Source organism: Lathyrus oleraceus, chromosome 6, assembly GCF_024323335.1.
Source record: "Lathyrus oleraceus cultivar Zhongwan6 chromosome 6, CAAS_Psat_ZW6_1.0, whole genome shotgun sequence".
Taxonomy (NCBI): Eukaryota; Viridiplantae; Streptophyta; class Magnoliopsida; order Fabales; family Fabaceae; genus Lathyrus; species Lathyrus oleraceus.
In genome coordinates this window covers 493,826,178-493,848,039 of record NC_066584.1, presented here as the reverse complement: position 1 = coordinate 493,848,039, position 21,862 = coordinate 493,826,178, and the positions used below count along the sequence as shown (strand labels likewise).

Here is a 21,862-nt window from a genome sequence, read left to right as displayed (position 1 = left end):
ATTAATTTGGAGCTTGTATCATGATGCAAGATTAAGATCAAGAAGTTTCCATTTTTGGCAAATTTGAATTACAGGTCAAGTTTCTATTTCTGGAAATTTCCTGCCTGACTTTATTTTCTTCATTGTGGATGCTTGACATGATATATGAAGCTTGTATAAGCATGAATGAGACCTCCCAGACCAAATCCCATCACCAAATCACTGATTAAATGGACAGTTGACCAAGTTTGACTTTCTAGGGTTTTGCCTGACTGAAGCACCTTCTGATGAATTCCAAACCCTAATTCCTTGAGATATTGATCCCAAATGATATCACAACATGTATGAACTCTTGATTATTGATCATGGTGCCCAAATTCTGCAAGAATGGCCACCATCCACTGCAATGCCTAATTTTGACTGACTTTGACCTAATTGGCTGATGATTGGCTTGCACTTGAGGCAAAGGGACAATGCAATGCTATGCAGTGGACCATGTTATGTTATGACCTAATATGAGAATGTATGTACAATGATAGGTGCAAATTTGAGGTTCTACACAAGGCTGACAGCGACTGTGACTTAGATAGCTGGATTCGCCCGTGTGTCCCGGGAGAAAAGCTCAACAATTGGTCGTCTGAAAAAGTCGTCAGGGTTACTCTACTGAAAGAGTAATTTTTATTATTTTCCTTTTATTACATGCATAATAAAGTCTTACACTTTGCCCAAGGTGTAATGACTCATCTGTAGGGCCATCCATTTACTTGCATTTCGCAATTATTTTCATCATCAATAAAGGACAGCTTTTGCAAACAATTTTGTGTTCTCTTTCTTTCAATTATTTTTACTTTTACAAAAAATGGCAATGTTTCTTTTTCATTTTTTCTTCTTTCCAAAAAATCTCGTTCTAAAGTAAAGCACGATCACCCGGATCTCACTGCTAATGACACTGCTATGGCCAAGTATGACTTCGACAATCCTATCTATCAAGCCGAAGAAGGGGTTGAGAAAGATTGTGAATTGCCTGAAGAGTTAGCCAGGTTGTTGAAACAGGAGGACCGAGCTATTACACCTTATCAGGAGGTGATTGAGACCGTCAACATTGGTACCGAAGGCGACAGAAAGAGAGGTTTGTGGCTTCAGGGGCAGATTGAACTACATTTCTAATCTTACAGCCACATGCGAGCCATTGTTCAAAATGCTGAGAAAAGAGCAAGAGGTCAGTTGGAATGATGATTGTCAGAAAGCCTTTGAAAGAATAAAAGAGTATTTGCAGGAGCCTCCAATTCTAATGCCTCCAGTAGAGGGAAGACCGTTGATCATGTACTTAACTGTGTTAGAAAGGTCAATGGGTTGTGTGCTCGGTCAGCATGACGAGTCAGGTCGAAAAGAGCATGCAATATACTACCTTAGCAAAAAGTTTACCGACTGTGAACAAAGATACTCACTGCTCGAGAAAACTTGTTGTGCTTTGGCATGGGCTGCTCGCCGACTAAGACAGTATATATTGACTCACCCGACTCTATTGATATCAAAGATGGATCCAATCAAGTATATTTTTGAAAAGCCAGCGCTTACCGGAAGGGTTGCTAGGTGGCAGATGATACTGACAGAGTATGACATCCAATACACTTCACAAAAAGCCACCAAAAGAAGTGTCTTGCCAGATTTACGCAGATAAAGTGCATATCTCTCCAAACCCATTGAATGTCATGCCGTCGCCTTGGCTTTTTGCAATATGGGGCATTGATATGATTGGCAAGATCGAACCGACTGCTTCCAACGGCCATAGACTCATTTTGGTCGCCATTGACTACTTCACTAAGTGGTACTCAAAAGAATTCTTCCTCCCAACACAGATCACAGGGGCAAATGGACATCGAACTATGAGGGTCCATACGTGGTTAAAAGAGTTTTCTCTGGCGGAGCTCTGATGCTAACAACCATGGATGGCGAAGACTTCCCATCCCCTGTCAACTCAGACGCAGTTAAAAAATACTTCGCATAAAATAGACCCGCTGGACAGTAAAAAGAATAGTCCAGGCAAAAAAGGGCATCCCGACGAACCAAAAAAAAGAATAAAGAGGTTCGGGCAAAAATTAGGGATATAAAAATAAAAAAGCGTACACCCGGTGAGTCGAAAACCCGAAAGGGCGGCTCAGGTAAAAAAGGATATCCCGGTGGATTGAAAACCCAAAAGGGCGATCCACGCAAAAGAGGGAATAAGCGAATGACTGCAGTCTAAGTTCATCCATGTTATATCACCGTTTCATTTAATCCGGCAATCTTCGAAGGTTAAAGATCAACTAATCATCCACTTCAGAAAGCAAGATGAGCAGAGCGTCTTGAGGTCATATGAGCCATAGTAGAGTCGAAACTCAGTGGGACCCCGTATCCACATTGCCATTAGGATAGTTTTTTGTTCAATTTATAGCGATCGCCTCTTTTCAGGGATCAGCTTCCTGATGTACTCGCCTATTCCTGACGCAAATTTTTCAACCAATAAAAGTCAAATTTTTCAGTTAAAGAGCCTCTTTATTTTTCATTTATCAGTTTGTTTGCAGAAGATGTCTGAATTCTTGATGAAACATATTGCATTAGAACATAATGGTGGCTTTTGTAGATGATTTACACAGGAGAACATGTAAAATTGCTTTGAATGTGCTTAACCCCGGACGGTGAATTCAAACCGAGTAATTCCCCCGGGACATACGTGTGTGTTTGCAGGTCACAGGAACCAAATGCCAAGTCATGAATCCTCATCCCCAAGCGGTTGACAAAATCTCTCCTCAGCAGAGTATGTCCCCCAGTAGAATTGACAGTGCCAGACTATATATCCCCAGTGGAGTTGATAGTGCCAGACTGTATCTTCCCAGCAACAGGGGAGTAGTTGCATACCCCAACAGACGAGAGGGTGGTGTTCCCAGTGCTCATCTCATTCCCCAGCAGATTATTGTTAACAGATTTGTTTTAATCCCCAGCTTGAGGACGATTAGCAAGCTCATATCCCCAGCAAGGGTCGATTCCTACGATATTTCCCCAGGAAGTGCTTTCCCCACAGACTCTCCTCACAAAGCCGCGCCAAACGGAGTTCCCATAGTTGATACTCCCCCAGCAAGGTCAACTTTCCAACAAGAGAAGCCGATTTATTTTCGGTGGCTCGTTGGTCCCGGCAGACGGATCATTCCCCACAGAGCATCCAAGGATTGATACAGCGATCTGTTCCCTACCAAAGTTTGCTTCCCCAAGCAGTTTTTTCTTTTTGCATCATGCATAACATTTGCATTTGCATGCATATCAAACATATACATAAGCTGATAAACAGGTTCTTCAAAGCAGACTGAAGATTCGCTTTACAACCAAAGTCATGAGATCCAGCCAGAGGATCGAGTGTGTGTGATCCAGCATGAAGGTCATTTTGAAGATTCAGCCTGAGAATCGTTTTCCCGTGATCCAGCCTGAGGGTCATTTTTGAAGATTCAGCCTGAGAATCGTTTTCCAGTGAGCCAACCCGAGGTTCAATTTGAAGATTCAGCCTGAGAATCGTGTACCAGTGATCCAGCCTGAGGGTCATTTTGAAGATTCGGCCTGAGAATCATTTTCCAAAGAGCCAGCCCGAGGTTCGATTTGAAGATTCCCCAGTGAAGTCGATCCAGCCCGCGGATCGCAATTTAAAAACAAAAGTCTAATTGAAGGGTCGTTACAGCATGTTCTAGCCTGAAGAATATGTACGAAGCCCAAAAAGTGGAATATTCTCGAAGCTGCATATCTAACATGAAGATCGAGTGTAGATTTCGAAAGGGGGTCAACCAGCGCATGCCTCAGATGTGAGATCCTGATGATGGGAATTTATCATCAAAACAATCCAGATCTAGCCAGAAGATCGAAGTAGATCTAGCCAGAAGATCGAAGTCAGGTCTAGCCCGAAGACCAGAAATAGATTCAGCCAGAGAATCAAAGAAGATAGATTCAGCCAGAGAATCGAAACAAAGTAGATCTAGCCAGAAGATCGAAGAAGATCTAGCCAGAAGATCAAAGTGGATCTAGCCAGAAGATCGAAGTCAGGTCTAGCCCGAAGACCGGAAATAGATTCAGCCAGAGAATCGAAACAATTCAGATCTAGCCAGATGATCGAAGAAGATCTAGCCAGAAGATTGAAATTATATCCAGCCCGAGGATCAAGATCGTATCCAGCCCGAGGATCAAAATTAACATCCAACCAGAGGACTAAATTGAGTATAGATTCAGCCAGAGGATCGAAACTCCAGATTAAGACAGAAGACTGATTCAGATTCAGCCAGAGGATCGGAAGAGAAATAAACAGCGCGGTGTATTTCAGCATTTTTGTGGTGTTCTCAGAGTGCAAATTTTCGGTCTGTCTTTGGTATTCAATCACAGCTCACCCTGTCTGTCTGATAAGCTGTTCGCTTTCATCCTGCTCGAGTTCGCTGATGATTGAATAGGGGCAGCTGTAACACCCTAAAATTTGCCCTCCTCATTCATACATTCATTTTTAGGTCATTTAGCATTTCATATTGCATTTCATCATGTCAATCATGATCAGATCCTAGAAGCTTGAACATCATCTGAGACACTTTGTGGGTTCTATCCGGGTGATCAGTCAACACGAGGAAAAGACTTGAGTTACCTCCAACAGGTTCAAAGGGGGCCTACTCATCGTTCAGAACGTTAATCTTGAAGGAGCAAAAAGCAGAGCCTGGGCTGTCATGCTCGCTAGGCGAGCAGACTGGTTCGCTTAGCGAAAGGAAATGTCATGCTCGCTAGGAGAGCAGATCCTTCGCTAGGCGAAGCCCACGCATTTTCAGAAAATAACAGAAAGTCATGGGCTTGAGCTGACCTCATTTTGAGCCCACCACCCATGAAAATCAGTCTATAAATACTAAAGTTTCAGTAGAGAAAAAACCATGGAGTTTCACTAGAGAAAAGGGTGAAAAAGCTTGAGAGAGAAAGACCTACGAGCCAATCTGCAGCAACCTTCAGACAGCTCTGAAAGGTTCACTCGGACTCACACACTTTTTCACCTCCATCCTCACGCAAACCCTAACACTACTTTGCAAACCCAGCCGTGCCCTTCGATTTCAATCGATCTCTCCGATCAGGTTTGCCCTTATTCCCATTACTCTTATGCTCTCAATTTGAATTCCATGAACGTATGAGGTATCGTTTATTTTACCCACGGGTTCAAATGTGCATGAATGTGTAGCAATACCCTGAATGTTTAATCGTTTCGTTTCTGAGATGGATACCACAGGGTTTCGGATTATGGAGATCGAACTGTTATCAAGGAAGAATCCAAAACCCGTGGGCCTTCGCTAGTCGCTTCGCTAGGCGAGCCTGTAGCGAAGCTTTGCTTAGCCTTCGCTAGGCGAAGCAGTCGCGAGCGTGACAGTAATTGACTTTTTGTTCTGTTTTGCTCTAACCTGTTGTGTGTTCACCATGGCATTGTTTTCTTTTGATTCCATCCTTTTGCTCTAACCCTTTTGTCGAGTTTTTGTGCGAGCTCACATGACCCTTGCAGAGATAGCTGGCGTGGTTTTCCACTTTATTTGTGGGATACCCCCTTGAGGTTTATTCCGATTACCTGTACTGACTGGCTTTCTTTGATGGTGTTAGCTTGGAAGGATCTCTGGGTTTCTTACCCCCTTAATTGTTGTTACTTCGGATCGTTATCCGTGTGGTACTTTTACCTCTTTCCCGCTTTTTACTGCTTTCCTAGCTGGAAGACCTCGATAGGAGGCAATGTTTTTGCGTGTTTACTTTACGCAGGTTCCTTCGCCTAAGACTCCTTTTGCATGCGCGTTCCTAAAACGCAAACAAACCCATTGATTTTTCTTCTCATAAGAACACGTTTACTCCTTCTACTACAGGCGAGTAAGTCTCCAAAGGTCGAGCATCCGGTAGATTGCGCAGCAACGTCGTTCACCCCCAAACACAACCCTTAACCCCGTAGTTAGCCGAACTACGGCTTGCTCTGATTCTCATTCCAGATGAGATACGTAGGCATAAGACGTGATGTCTTACCGAGCACACTCCCCCCTAACCCTTAGGCAGCCGAGCTACGAAGACTCTGATTCTCATATTCAGATGGGATACGTATGCAGTGGATGCGACATCCGTGCGAGTCATGTCCTTTTGACCCTTTTTTTAGTAAATAGTACATTAGGTAAACCCACACCCTTTAGACAAGAACTACAAGAGTGGATCCCGTAGAGTACTACGGATGCGTAGGGGTGCTAATACCTTCCCTTCGCATAATCGACTCCCGAACCCGAGATTTGGTTGCGAGACCTTGTCTTTTCCTTTCCTTTTTCCAGGTTTACTTCGAGCGTTTCCTTTCCCCCCTTTGGGATAAATAACGCACGGTGGCGACTCTTCTGTCATTTCTTTTCCGCCGGTTGTTTTTTCGCAGGTAGGTTGCGACAGAATGTCCAGACGTAGTCCCGAGTGTTAGACCCAAGCTGTAAGAGCTTGCAAGTCCTAAGTACTCGTCTTTCAAACTCGAAAACACTTGATTCCTACCTTAATACTTTTTCAATAAAGATGGAAATGGAACATGGTGTATACCGTGCACTACTGAGATTAAGATTCGAGGCGGATGCCTCGCCTATCTTAGCTCTCGCAATCGTCTAAAATTTTCAATGTGGTTTCTTCAAACCCCTTTCTCAATCAAACCTAAAAATACTTAATCTCTATTAAACACTTTTGCCAATAAAGATGGAAATGGAACATGGTGTATACCGTGCGCTCCTGAGACTATGGTTCGAGATGGATATCTCGCTCATCCAAGTTCTCGCCATCACTCAAAATACATCCAACCAATCAAACTCTTTTCTCGCCTCCGTGCGATTAATCGAAAACCTTTTTCATAAATGGAAGATATATCGTCTTAAGATGATGTAAAACAATGTTTCGGCCACGATTGTTGAGTCGAGATAAGTGACGCTTTTCCGAATGTAGATTTATAAATCCGTTCGATGTGTTGTATGCGTCCACTCCTCATCTGTTTTGGGTAAAACAATGTTTTTGTCGATTAATACAGTATAGCTTTCGCTAAAATCGACCAACAAACAAACATTTCTCTACCCAGAACTACGTAAGCCTTGATTTCTCTTTTGAGATACGTAGGAGCAGGATTTTTAAATCTTGCCAGGCCCACTAATAAAAAACTTAGGTTTAGTCCTTCGTCAAAAATCCAAAAACATTCTCTTCTCATCCTTTCTTTCTTTCCCACCTAATAATTCGAAAAGCCTAGCATTTCAGCTAACACTAACGCACACAACTAACCTAATGGTTCCCGTTGAGTACAACGGACGTGACGGGTGCTAATACCTTCCCCTTGCGTAATCGACTCCCGAACCCTGATATTGGTTGCGATGACCATATCTTATCCTTTCTTTTAGGGGTTTTATCGATATTTTCCCTTTCCCATTTTTGGGAATAAATAAAGTTCGGTGGCGACTCTGTTCAGTCCATCATTGTGAGCGTGCGATCGCGCTTCGCTTTAAAGTCGTATCCCCATTTTTCGAGGTGCGACAGATGGCGATTCTTCTGGGGACCGGAACATCCCTAAGTGAGTCAAGCCTAGTTAGGTCGTTTGTGTGCCTTTGTTTGTTTACCTATGTGGCTTTTCTTTATTATTTTTACTATCTCTATTGTCATATTGATATGAATCTGTTGTATTGGTTCGATTATGGTTTGGTACTTGGATACTCTGATTGCAAACCTTGTGGGAAAGACTTTTTACCCGAGTCTCGAGCAAAAACATAAGATAGGACGAGGTTGAGTAGTGCGGGTCCGCGAGAGGTATTTCTCGTCGGGTCGGTACGAGAACCTTACTTAGAGTAGATTCTTGAGAGGATGTTGTCGCTCGGCAAGTAAGTTGCCGTAAGCTTCGATATTTTCTTTAGGATCCATGACTCTGAGAACCATTTGTAGAACCTTAGTTCTTTGTCCAACTAGGAAAGATGGTTGCGTAGTGTGGGTCTGCGAGATGAATTTCTTGTTGGATCGATGCGAGAAGCTCACTTAGAGTAGATTCTTTAGATGGAGTTGATGCCCGGTAAGTAAGTTGTCGCAGGTAGCAAACAGTCTAATGGATCCATGACTCTAGGAACTTTTTAAAAAAAACCTTAAATCATACCTGGTGAGAACCTTGTTCTATATAAAGCAATCAGACTTATCCATGCCTTAAGCCTATTGAACCTATACAAAAAAATGCATCACATTCATACATTGCATCAACATCATAAAAAGCAAGCTCTTAGTTGTCTCTTATTTGTTTCAGGAATTGAGAACTTGAAAATGACAACTTCAAGGAGACACACTTTCACGCATAAGTACAAGGAACCTAAGTTGGACAGTCCGAAGGGTTTGATCTCTGATTTGACTCTTAGAAGACGTGATGAGTTCGGAAAAAACTATGGGAAAATTTTGAGCCTTCTAACTAAGAAAGTTGACTATGGAATTATCGGCTCTTTGGCACAATATTATGATCCACCTCTACGCTGTTTCACATTCGCTGATTTCCAGCTAGCTCCTACTTTGGAAGAAGTTGAGAGAATCGTGGGTCTTAAATTGAAAGATTTTAATCCATTTCCAAAGCTCGAAGAAGATATGGGCCCAAAGAAGATAGCTTCAGCCATAAGTATCAATTTCCCGACTGTTCGAGACAATTGGGTTGAAAAAGGGGGTTGCGAAGGTTTTGCCGTGATGTTTTTGGAAGATTTAGCTCCAAAGTTCAAGAAAAGTGGAAATTGGAATGCATTCTATGTTGTGTTGGCTTTATTGATCCATGGGATTGTGCTCTTCCCAAATGTTGAAAAATTTGTGGGTCAAGTAGCCATAGAAGTCTTTCTCTCTGGCAATCCAGTACCATTTCTCTTAGTTGACATTTACCATGCCCTTCACGCTCGACATGAAAAGAGGGGTGGAACTTTGTTGTGCTGTGCTCCTTTGCTTTACACTTGGTTCATGCAACACATGCCCGAAGAAGGTCCTTTTGTGGCAAAAGAACTTAAGTCTCCTCAAAAATTAGCTTCTCTCACCGCAAGTTCCATCAGATGGTATATCCGAGAGTGGGAAACCCCAGACATTATAGTCAGCTGTGGGGAATTTCCTAATGTACCGTTGTTGGGTACCAAGGGTTGCATCAATTATAACCCTATGTTATCTCGAATGCAACACGGTTACTCCATGGATGGTCCTCCTGACGCAAAGGACTTACAACCATTTGTGCTCTCTGACATCCAAGCAAGCAATCCTGATGTAAGAGCAGTACGAAAGGCTTGGTTAAAGGTTGTAAGGAAGGGTAAAGAGTTTGGAAAAAGAAACATTCTCGCCAAAGAACCTTACACTCAATGGGTGAAAGAAAGAGTTGAGGAAATCCATTTGCCATTTATCTTAAAAGCTTCAGCTTTTCCTAAAACTCCTGAGCCCAAGCCCATACTCCCTGAGGACATGGAGAAACTCGCTACTAAGGTTAAGGAGCTCGAATTGGAGAATACTGAATTACGGATTCAGATGAACCGAGTTATCTTGGAAAATCAAAATTTGAAATAGGAACATAAGGGAAAAGCCCAAGAACATGAGGATAGTAACAAGAGAGCCAGGCTATTGGAAGACCAGAAAGACGATCTCGATCATATCCTTATAGGTTCCACATCAGTGATCCGAACCAGGAAGGAAGAGCTCAAGAAAGCTGAGTATAGGATCTGTGAGTTAGGGAGAATGTTGGATAAATCTCTTATGGATAAAAAAGAAATTAAGCTCGACTTTGAGGCACAGATCCGTGAATTGAGGGACGCTATGAAGAAATGCGAGGAAAGGTTGTCTCGCGAGATACTCCAAAAGGAAGAAGCTGAAAGAAACTGTCACCATCTCAGGTACCAGTTGGAAGAAGCTACTAGGAGGTTTGTAGTTTTGGAGAGCCAAGAAGGTGATGCAGCCTACTTACTCCTAAAGAATGATTGTGTGTACTGGAAAAGGTTGTATAGAGAGGCTAGAGAAACCTTAGATGAAGATCAAAAGGTCATCCAGAAACTCCAAGAGCTCTATATTAAATGGAATGGCAAGTTCCGCAACTTAGCTAGCTAGGTTTGTTAACCTCAATATGTTGGAACTCACAGAAAAACTCCAGGAAGCGGATTGGTGTATGTGTCCAGATAACACACCTCCTCAAGTTTTCAATTTCGTCAAGTTTATCAAGAAAATGATGAATGAGCTCACCACAGATCTGGCTACGATCATAAGAGCTGAGACAGAACTTAAGTTTACTTGTACTTGAATTTGAATTGTTGGTGTTTAAATCTTTTGTATTCGAATCATGTGTACTTGAAGTTAAATCCTTTTGTATTTGAATTTGATTTTAATTAATGGAAGTTGTCATTTTGGGTCTCAATTATTACATGTTGTTCTTATATTCTAACATTGCTGGAATAAATAATAAAGATAACTAAGAGCTTTGCATAAAATGCACCCATAACATGCACTCATGTCATTCTTCAAACAAAAAACTCATTTTTGTGTCTTCTTCAATTCCACACTGAGTCCTCAACACCACTACAACACCAGAGCCAGCGCTCGTCAAAGAATGGCAAATCAAGAACAAGAATTGGAGCGAGTAAGCTCAGAACTCGAAGACCTACGAGGAAACATGGGTCAAGTCATGGAGATACTACAGGTCATCAGGGCAAAGTTAGACACCCAAACGACAGTCGTTTCAGAAATCGTCGGTCCCACGATTGAACCCCAACCTGCAAGGACAGTACCAACCACTTGGCCAGCCTATGGTTTACCTTCTGGTTTCATACCTCCAGTTGAAGGCGCCCCTGGTTTTGCACAATCCACTCAGCAGATGGCTCCTCTACCAACCATCAATGAAAATCATCCAGTGGTCCACACGTTCGCACCACCTCTCGTTCGTGCACATGTGCAACCTTATTTTGAGGATCAACAACATGCTCCGGACTTTTCAGACGAAGATGATGAAAGGCAGGAAGACATAAGAGGGATGAAGGAGAATTTCCAGATTCTTGAGAAAAGGTTAAGGGCTATGGAAGGTGACCAAGTTTTTGGTGCTACTTCTAAGGTGATGTGCTTAGTGTCAGGTCTTGTGATTCCTGCAAAGTTCAAGACCCCAGATTTCGATAGGTATGAGGGCCACTCGTGTCCTAAAAGTCACCTTATTATGTACTATCGAAAAATGGCTGCGCACGTGGAGGATGATAAACTTATGATACATTGCTTCCAAGACAGCTTGAGGGGTGCTCCCTCTAAGTGGTACTTAAGCCTTGATCAAAGTAGGATTCGTTGTTTCCAAGACTTATCATGCTTTCATCCAACATTATAAGTATAACATGGATATGGCCCCAGATAGGAGGCAATTACTCAGCATGTCCCAGAAAGATAATGAGTCTTTTAAGGAATATGCACAACGATGGAGGGAAGTGGCCTCGCAAGTCGAACCACCCCTTGCTGAGAAGGAGTTAGCAGATTGGTTCATGGATACAGTCAAACCTATGTTCTATGAAAGAATGGTGAGTAGTGTATCCGTAAGCTTCTCTGACCTGGTCGCCGTGGGCATAAAGGTCGAGCTTGGATTAAAGAATGGAAAAATGATAACCACCTCTGAAACATCTGGTAATAATGCCAAAAAGTTTCATGGAAGTTTTCAAAGAAAGAAAGAAGGTGAGACCAATGCAGTGTCAACCAGTCAAAGGAGGAGTCTTTCATGGAAGAAGCAACATCAATTTGTTCAGCAACAACCAACTTATCCAATACAATATGTTCAACAACCGTATGTGGCAGCAGTCACACCAAATTTCAACCAGTCACAAGCTCCTGTCTATCAACCTATTCAACAAGCATCAGTATACCAGCAAGCGCCCGCGCCACCTGCTTATCAACAGCCAAGGGCACAGGCTCCTCGTCCACAAAATCCTCCAAATCAAAATAGGGTACAAAGAGGTAGACTTCCGTTTGCTTCAATCCCTATGACATACACTGAATTGTACCCATCGTTACTACGAAAAGGGTTGGTGACTCCCAGACCTTTGGGTCCTCCACCAAATCCTTTACCTCCATTGTACAATCCAGATGCCCATTGTCCTTTCCATGGGGGTGCCCCTGTACATGATTTAGAGGGATGTTATGCTTCGAAGCATATTGTGCGAGACCTGGTTGAGAAGAAGATTCTTTCATTTTGAGATATCGGACCCAACGTAAAAAGTAACCCTTTGCCAGCGCATGGGGATGTTAATGCCATCGAGGATGCTTCCGATGCTTGTATAATCAAAAATGTTGAAGATGTTAAGACCCCGTTGATAGCACTTCATCCCAGATTGGTGGGAGCTAGTTTGATTAATACACGCCACGACAATTGTGAAGAATGTGTCATTCATCCTAGAGGATGTAAAGTGGTACGAAATGACATTCAGAACTTGATGGATCAAGGTGTTCTACAAATTTGTGGTCCTACAACAAATGAGGAAGTTTCAGTCATTGAACCCGTTTTCAATTTACCAGAACCGTTTGAGATAACTTATCATGGAAAAGATGTTGTTCATCCATCACCCGTGGTAGTTTGTATGCCTACCCCCTTTCCTTTTGAAAGCACTAAAGCGGTACCCTGGAAGTATGACATAATAGTGGTAGATGGAGTGGTAGATGGAAAACCCAAAGCTGCTGAAAGTAATAAAGGTTTGGAGAATGTTGACACCGACATCACTAACATCATAGGGACGAGCAGGATGACCCGCAGCGGTCGGATTTATACTCCCAATATTAATGTAAACCCTCAAGAACCAACAAGGGAAGCTGCAAATGCAAATCCTACCCCAGAACATGGAGGGGCACAACCGGCTGTGCAAGCAGATGAAGCAAGTGAGTTCCTAAGGATAATAAAGAAATCTGACTACAAGATAGTTGATCAGTTACATCAAACACCATCAAAAATATCTATCTTATCTTTGCTTCTGAATTCCGAGGCTCATAGGGAGGCTCTACTGAAAGTGCTTGCTCAGGCTCATGTTACCCAAGATATAACGGTTGGCCAATTCGATGGGGTGGTCGCCAATATCACAGCCTGCAACACTCTAAGTTTCAGCAATGAAGAGCTACCCAAGGAGGGGAAGAATCACAACCGCGCCTTGCATGTATCCATAAAGTGCCAAGAAGATGCTCTGGCCAGAGTTTTAGTTGACACTGAATCATCCCTCAATGTTCTACCAAAGAGGGCACTTGCTAAATTGTCTTACCAAGGTTCGGAATTGAAACCTAGTGCACTTGTGGTAAAAGCATTTGATGGTTCTCGAAGGACAGTAGTTGGGGAGGTAGAGCTACCAATACAGATCGGACCGCATGTATTCCCCATCAATTTCCAAGTCATGGACATAAATCCCGCTTATAGCTGCCTTTTGGGACGCCCATGGATACATGTTGCTGGGGCAGTACCTTCTACTCTGCATCAAAAGATGAAGTTTGTTGTCGATGACAAGCTCGTCATTGTCTCGGGTGAAGAAGATTTTATCATCAGTCAACTCTCCTCTTTCCGTTATATTGAGGCTGATGAGGATGCCTTAGAGACCTCTTTCCAAGCACTTGAAATATCCAATGCCACACTTGAAGAGGTTAAGGATCCTATTAAGAAAACTAGTTTGTCGTTCACCTCTTTGAATAGTGCAAGATCAGCAGTTGAAAGTGGAGGCCCTGCAGGTTGGGGGCAAGTCATCAACGTCTGTGAGAAAAATGATCATTTTGGTTTGGGGTACAAGCCTTCTGCTAATGGAGGAGCCCTGGTCCCTACAAAGGACCGTGTGCGGAGCATACAAGAAGTCTTCCTGAGCACAGGATTTATCCATGGAGATCAAGTTGGTGCAGTGGAAGATGACACTGAAGATGGAGAAACATCAAACCTGATATACCGGTGTGAAGCAGCCCTGACAAATTGGGAAGCGGTTGAGATTCCAGAAGTTTTTCCCGTGTCAAAGTAATTGTGTTTTCCTTTGTGTTTTTGAAAATCCTTAGCTCTGCCCAAGGCTAATGGATCATTTGTAGGCCCCCTTTTAAATTTCAAAAATCATTATGACAAATAAAGAGCATTTTGTTCAGATTCTTATCGTTCGTTCATTTGTTTTTCTTTCCTTAAAATGGCAATCCTTTCAAAAACTACAAAAATATTTTTTATTTCTTTTGCATTTTATTTCCATTTTTCTAAAAAAAACATCATTAAAAAACATGCAGAATAATCAATAAACCATTTGAATTCGGTGACCCCGCTACTTCCTATAACTTTGAACTCCCCATCTACCAAGCGGAAGAGGAGAGTGAGGAAGATTGTGACTTCCCTGAAGAATTGGAAAGGATGCTCAAGCACGAGTCAAAGGCCCTTCAACCACATCAAGAACCAGTGGAAACGATCAACCTTGGCACCGAGGAAGACAAGAAAGAGGTCAAAGTTGGGACTACTCTTGGGGCAAGCATCAAAGAAAGATTGATCAAGTTGCTACAAGAGTATGTAGATGTATTTGCTTGGTCGTATTAGGATATGCCAGGTTTAGATACTTATATTGTTGTCCACAAGCTACCACTACAACCAGATTGTCCGCCAGTAAAGCAGAAGCTCCGCAGAGCAAGATCCGACATGGCTCTCAAGATTTGTGACGAGGTGAAGCGTCAATTTGATGCCGGTTTTCTAGCAGTTGCAAAGTACCCTCAATGGGTAGCTAATATTGTACCTGTACCCAAGAAGGATGGCAAGGTCAGGATATGTGTTGATTATAGGGATCTAAACAAAGCTAGTCCAAAGGACGATTTCCCCTGCCACATATTGACACTCTGGTAGACAACACTGCTAAGTTCGCAGTCTTCTCCTTTATGGACGGATTCTCGAGTTATAATCAAATTAAGATGGATCCAGAAGAAATGGAAAAGACCACATTCATCACCCCTTGGGGAACATTTTGCTACAAGGTAATGCCATTCGGTCTCAAAAACGCCGGGGCAACTTACCAAAGAGCAATGGTCACTTTTTTCCATGACATGATGCATAAGGAAATTGAGGTTTATGTGGATGATATGATTACAAAATCCCAGAATGAAGAGGATCATATAGACCACTTGCAAAAGCTATTCGAGTGTCTTCGGAAATTCCGACTACGGCTGAATCCTGCTAAATGCACCTTCGGTGTCCGATCTGGAAAGTTGCTTGGTTTCATTGTTAGTCAACGAGGAATTGAGGTAGATCCGGACAAGGTTAGGGCAATACAAGAAATGCCTGCTCTACGTACAGAGAAAGAAGTTAGAGGATTCCTGGGATGTTTGAACTACATCTCTAGGTTTATATCCCATATGACTGCTACGTGCTAACCTATATTCAAATTGCTGAGAAAAGATCAAGCAGTCGAATGGAACTCTGACTGCCAAATGGCTTTTGAGAAAATCGGACAATACCTGCAAGAGCCCCCTATTCTAATTCCACCTGTTCAGGGGAAACCACTCTTTATGTACTTAACTGTGCTTGAAAAGTCAATGGGATGTGTGCTGGGACAACATGACGAAACTGGTCGAAAGGAGCATGCCATCTATTATCTAAGTAAGAGATTTACCGATTGTGAAACCCGATATTCACTCTTGGAGAAAACTTATTGTGCTTTAGCATGGGCCGCTCGTCGTCTAAGACAATACATGATTTGCCACACTACTTTGTTGATCTCAAAAATGGATCCAATAAAGTATATCTTTAAAAAGCCTGCTTTGACTGGAAGACTCGCCCGTTGGCAGATGTTACTATCTGAGTATGACATCCAATATGTATCTCAGAAAGCCATTAAAGGAAGTGTGTTGTTTGACTACTTGGCAAACCAGCCCGTTGAAGATTACCAGCCGTTGAAGTTTGACTTCCCTGATGAAGACATTATGGTAGTAAAAGATTGTGAAATCCCAGGACTTGATGAAGGACCTGAACCCGGATCTCGGTGGAAGCTCATGTTCGATGGTTCCTCCAATTACATGGGGCATGGCGTAGGAGTTGTTCTATTAAATCCGAATGGTGGATACACTCCTTTCACAGCAAGGTTGTGTTTTGATTGCACGAACAATATAGCAGAATATGAGGCGTGCATCCTAGGAATTGAAGCAGCAATTGATCTCCGAATCAAAATCCTCGAAGTATGTGGAGACTCAACCTTGGTGATATACCAAGTCAAGGGCGAATGGGAAACCCGTGATACCAAGTTGATCCCATATCGTGCCTATGTCATGGAACTAATAAAATACTTTGATGAAATCACTTTCCGTCATATTCCGAGAACTAAGAATCAAATTGCTGATGCTTTGGCTATGTTGGCTTCAATGTACCAAGTCAGATTCCATAATGAATCACCTCTCATTCAGATCGAGCGGAAAGTTGAGCCTGCCTACTGCCAGTCGGTTGAAGAGGAAGCCGATGGTAAACCCTGGTTTCACGACATCAAATGCTTTTTGCAAAATCAAGAATATCCAACAGATGCAACAACCCTTGACAAGAAAACATTGAGGAAGTTAGCATCTAAACTCTTCTTAAGCAATGGTGTGTTATACAAGAGAAACCATGACATGATTCTGCTCAGATGCGTGGATGGACGTGAAGCGGACCTGTTGATCAAGGAGATTCATGAAGGATCCTTTGGAACTCATGCCAATGGGCATGCCATGGCCAAGAAGATTTTGAGAGCTGGTTATTACTGGTTGACCATGGAATCCGACTGCTTCAATTATGCTAGAAAATGTCATAAATGCCAAACCTATGCCGACAAGGTACACGTACCTCCGACCCTACTAAATGTTTTGACGTCACCTTGGCCTTTCTCAATGTGGGGCATCGACATGATTGGCGCCATCGAGCCTAAAGCTTCCAATGGTCACCGCTTCATCCTGGTTGCCATTGATTACTTTACCAAATGGGTAGAGGCCGCCTCTTACGCTAATGTGACAAAACAAGTGGTTGCACGGTTTCTCAAGAAAGAGATCATTTGCCGTTATGGAATTCCAAGCCGGATCATCACAGATAATGGGACGAATCTGAACAATAAGACCATGAAAGAATTATGCGAGAGCTTCAAGATTGAGCACCATAACTCTTCACCATATCGTCCAAAGATGAATGGCGCTGTTGAAGCCGCTAATAAAAACATCAAGAAGATCCTGCAGAAAATGGTAAAAACCTATAAAGATTGGCACGAAATGCTACCCTTTGCACTGCATGGATACCGGACTTCCGTCCGCACTTCAACAGGGGCAACCCCGTTCTCTTTGGTATATGGGATGGAAGCAGTTCTCCCAATTGAAGTGGAGATACCTTCAATGAGAATCTTGATGGAGACCAAGCTAGAAGAGGCTGAATGGATTCAAAATAGATTTGATCAGTTAAACCTCATAGATGAGAAGCGAATGACTTCTTTGTGCCATGGACAGTTATACCAGAAACGGCTTAAAGGGGCTTTTGACAAGAAAGTACGTGTTCGGGAATTCAGAGAAGGAGACCTCGTGCTTAAGAAGATCTTGCCAATACACAAGGACTCACGTGGGAAATGGACTCCCAATTATGAAGGCCCATATGTTGTGAAGAAAGCTTTCTCCGGAGGTGCCTTGATTCTCACAACTATGGATGATAAAGAGCTCTCACACCCCGTGAACTCTGATGCAGTTAAAAAATACTATGCCTAATAAAAACCCGCTAAATCGAAAACCTGAAAGGGCGATTTAGGCACACAAAAAAGGGTATCCCGGTGGATTGAAAACCCGAAAGGGCGATCCAGGCAAAAGTTAGGGGCACAAGGCATAACTGCATCAGTTGTTACTGATTAACACCGAAGAATCTGAGGCGGAAGATTAATCCAGTCACTCCCTTTAGAAGCAAGGTTTTGGGGGAATCATATCTATTAAGGATGTTATTGGTCACTGAATTCAACGTAAACCTTTCCTTATTGCCATTTTCCAAATTATAATATCCCATGGAGCTACGCCGTTTGTGTGCTACCATTCTTGAATAAAATACAAGTTTTCCCAATCATTGTTAGTTGTGTTCGTCTACGCTTTTCTTTGTTATGCAAAGTGTCATTTATTTGTTAATAATGAAATTTTGAAACTTGAAAAAGAATTTGAAATTTAGTGAAAAGAACAAATATACTTTGATATATGTAAAAATCAAAGGAAAATCATTTGTTTTCCCGAAAGTCTCAAGGTTGCATAAATATTCCTGGATCACCAACAAAAGTCCCCATGGAATATAACTTATTAATCCTCTAGAAGGATGGACCTTTGGTTATTTATAACTGTCAATCTGGATGCGCCTGTTAATTGTACGGGTTTGAGTTATTGGTGTTGAGGAATCAGAATCTCTGTAAACAGTCCCTACAAACTCCCAGTCTGCCTATTGTCAGCATTGCATATCATGATCATTCATATATCATGCATAAAAAAATCCAAATCATGCATAGCCGAAATGTACTTCGTGCTCATTTTGCATTGACCCAGGTCTTGTTGTTGATCCTATACCCCTTGACCTCTAATTCCGATTTGTATTTGGTGCCCTTAAACCAACATCCGATTTTCGCAATCATTTTCAAGTCCAATTGTTGTTGGCAAAATCCGTTAAAAGTTGGTTATAATCCATTACTTGCGGTTAAGAGTCCAATTGTTGTTGAGTTTTATTCAGGTCATATATGAACATGTGTTGAACTTTATTCCATTATCAGGTCATATATGAACCTGTTGTTCAGTGCTATTTAGGTCATATATGAACCTGTTGTTGAACTTTATTCCATTATCAGGTCATATATGAACCTGTTGTTCAGTGCTATTCAGGTCATATATGAACCTGTTGTTGAACTTTATTCCATTATCAGGTCATATATGAACCTGTTGTTCAGTGCTATTCAGGTCATATATGAACCTGCTGTTGAACTTTATTCCATTATCAGGTCATATATGAACCTGTTGTTCAATGCTATTCAGGTCATATATGAACTTGTTGTTGAACTTTATTCCATTGTCAGGTCATATATGAACCTGTTGTTGAGCTTTATTCAGGTCATATATGAACCTGTTGTTGAGCTTTATTCCAGTGTCAGGTCATGTACGAACCTGTTCTGAAGAGTCTTTCTCTATGATTGTTTCAGTGTTGTCAGGTCATATATGAACCTGTTGATACACCCCTTTTGAATTTTTCTGAGTTTGTTAGGTCATATCTGAACCTGCTGTCAGAACTTCTTGATATTCCCCAGCATTGTCAGGTCATATATGAACCTGTTGTTGTGTTTTATTCCAGTATTGCCAGGTCATATATGAACCTGTTGTAGCATTTTTTTTCTTTATTCGGGTTTAGTAAGTCATATGTGAACTTACTACCGAAGTCTCTTGTATTCTAAGTAGCGTTTATCAAACTTCACTCTGAGTACTCCCCAGTGTGTGTCTGATTCTCCAGCAGGATTTGTCTTCCCCAGCAATTTTGTTTTTTACCATTTGTCTGTCTCCCTATGGACTATCAGCATTCCCCACAGGTTGGTCTGTCTAGTAGCATCTCCTGTTAAGGGTTCACCATATCCCTAGAAGATAAAAATTACAAAAAAAGAGAATCTTACATCGGCGCATATCATATCATATCATGTCATAGGAATTCAGGATCAAAATCCGGGTCTTCTTAGTATTTAACTATCTCCCACTATGGTCATATGAAGAGTGTCCTGCTTCATATTCTGTAGTTGAAGATACTTAAATAGGGGCATCTGTCATACCCCGATTTTAGATCCATCTGCATTCATCCACTATGCATCATGCATTCATTTTAATATAAACACTAATTCATGTCTGAGGTCAATCGTTGACTTTCTGGTCAATTAGTTGACCAAAGTCAACCGTCCATTGCCAAATCCATATTGTCTCGATTTTGATAAACATTGGTCATTATCTAGGCCTTTTCGATCATGGTGCTTTTAATTACAAAATGGATTCTAATTATTTGACTTTTTAATTTTCAATTTGATTTTTAATTTCAAATTAAGTCTAATTCCAAATTTTAATTTAATCTTAATTGTTTTTTTACTAATGATTCAAACTCTAATTGATTTTAATTTTCAAATAAATGTTAGAATTGATATCAAAGTAATTTTAACAAATTATAGATTAATTTGATTTTAATTGGTTTTATTGGTTTTTTTTTATTTTAAATTGACATTTAGATGAGTCTTAGATTATTTCTAAAATCCATATCCATTTCTATAACCACAAATTCATTTCATTCAAACCAAGTTTGTTACAACCATTTTTTTATGTAAATGTCATAAGTTTCCGACACTAGATAACCATTGCATTTGCCAATTTCATTCCAATTCCAAAAAACATTTGCGCTCAAAGCACATAAATAACAAAACCATGACATTACACAAGCATTACAACATTTCCATAAATTACAAAGTCATGTTCTAAATTACATTTCACAACATTTTCTTACAAATTCATCATATTACATAAACCCTACAAGTACAATCCTAATGAACAATCAAAGCTCCATTAACAAGCCAAGCCATGCGCTCAAAGCTCCATCAAGAATCCAAATTCAAGCATTCCAATAATTCATTCCAAAAAAAAAAGAGTTCAACAACACATGATAACAAATCAATATCATAACAGAAGGTTTCAACATCACTTTCCAATTCCTAATAGAACCTTCAACCTACAACTAACTTCTACACTACAACCAATTCCCAAGCTAACCAATAACCTTCAGACTTTCTATTCATTCCTGAAGCAAGTATGTCCAAAATTCTGCAGTAATTAACCAATTATGCATCACACCTGCAAGTGCAAACCAAAGGATCCTGCACAAACATCAATGGCCAATAACCTGTATCAGTCCCAGGCATATTCACATTAATCCAAGCTGCAGCAGCCAACAAATAATAAGACATCAAGTAATCCCATCCTAAACTTATAACAACTCCAAAACAGTTCTCCAATAATCTATGACGGCGACGCCTTTCGTTCCATAACAGGAATTGAATGATGAAGCTTTAGAGTTGCCATCATCAAAAGCTATCCCACCATCACGTTCTTCATCAAAGAAAAGCAGAGCTGCAGAGTTTCATAATTTATCTGAAAAGAGAAGGAGGAGTAAGATTAATGAGAAATTGAAAGCTTTGCAGAATTTAATTCCGAATTCTAATAAGACAGACAAAGCTTCAATGTTTGATGAGGCTATAGAATATTTAAAGTAGCTTCAACTTCAAGTGCAATGTTGGTGATCATTTCTGCAGATGTTAATGATAAGAAATGGTTATAGCCTGCATCTGGTGTCTCTATCAGGAGGATCGCGACCTACGACGTTTTCTCAAACCGATTTATTCAATCTTGATAAGGGTAATACTGGATTTCACAATTCTGTCAACGCAATTGCCTCATCTGCAAATGATGAATGTTTTGCGCCGCCTAGTTTTAGTTTTCCAGAACAAGGCAGCATCTCGAATCAAACTGTCACGGCAAATATAGCTAATTTCGACCCCTCATCAAGTTTTCAACCCTCTATTAAGGCTTAACTCCTGCAACAGCACACCACAGGGAATTAACAAGCTTCAAAACAATCAATACGACTACACCATAGGGGATAACAAGTTCTAACTTACGGTAACTAACCTCTAACCTTTTTTCAGAACCAAGGCAACTTGTTTTCTCTTTTCATTCACTGCTACGGATTTGGCTTCACCATAATGGCCAAAGAGAACCCAACCTGCACTGCCATAACAGCAACATAACGAATTCATCTGCAACGAATTCATAATGGAGTCGCACCATCAAGGCCATGAAAACCGAAGCTACCCATGAATGTTCCAAT

The 21,862-nt window shown here is 41.3% G+C and overlaps 1 protein-coding gene across 1 annotated transcript; it reads left to right on the top strand.

The window, feature by feature from the left end:
- The first annotated feature begins 10,588 nt into the window (after positions 1-10,588).
- Positions 10,589-21,566, top strand: LOC127096408 (transcription factor PHYTOCHROME INTERACTING FACTOR-LIKE 15-like). Its single transcript, XM_051034980.1, is given in 2 exon segments — positions 10,589-11,086; positions 21,027-21,566. Coding segments are annotated over 2 exon segments (1,038 nt in total).
- The last annotated feature ends 296 nt before the right edge of the window (positions 21,567-21,862 follow it).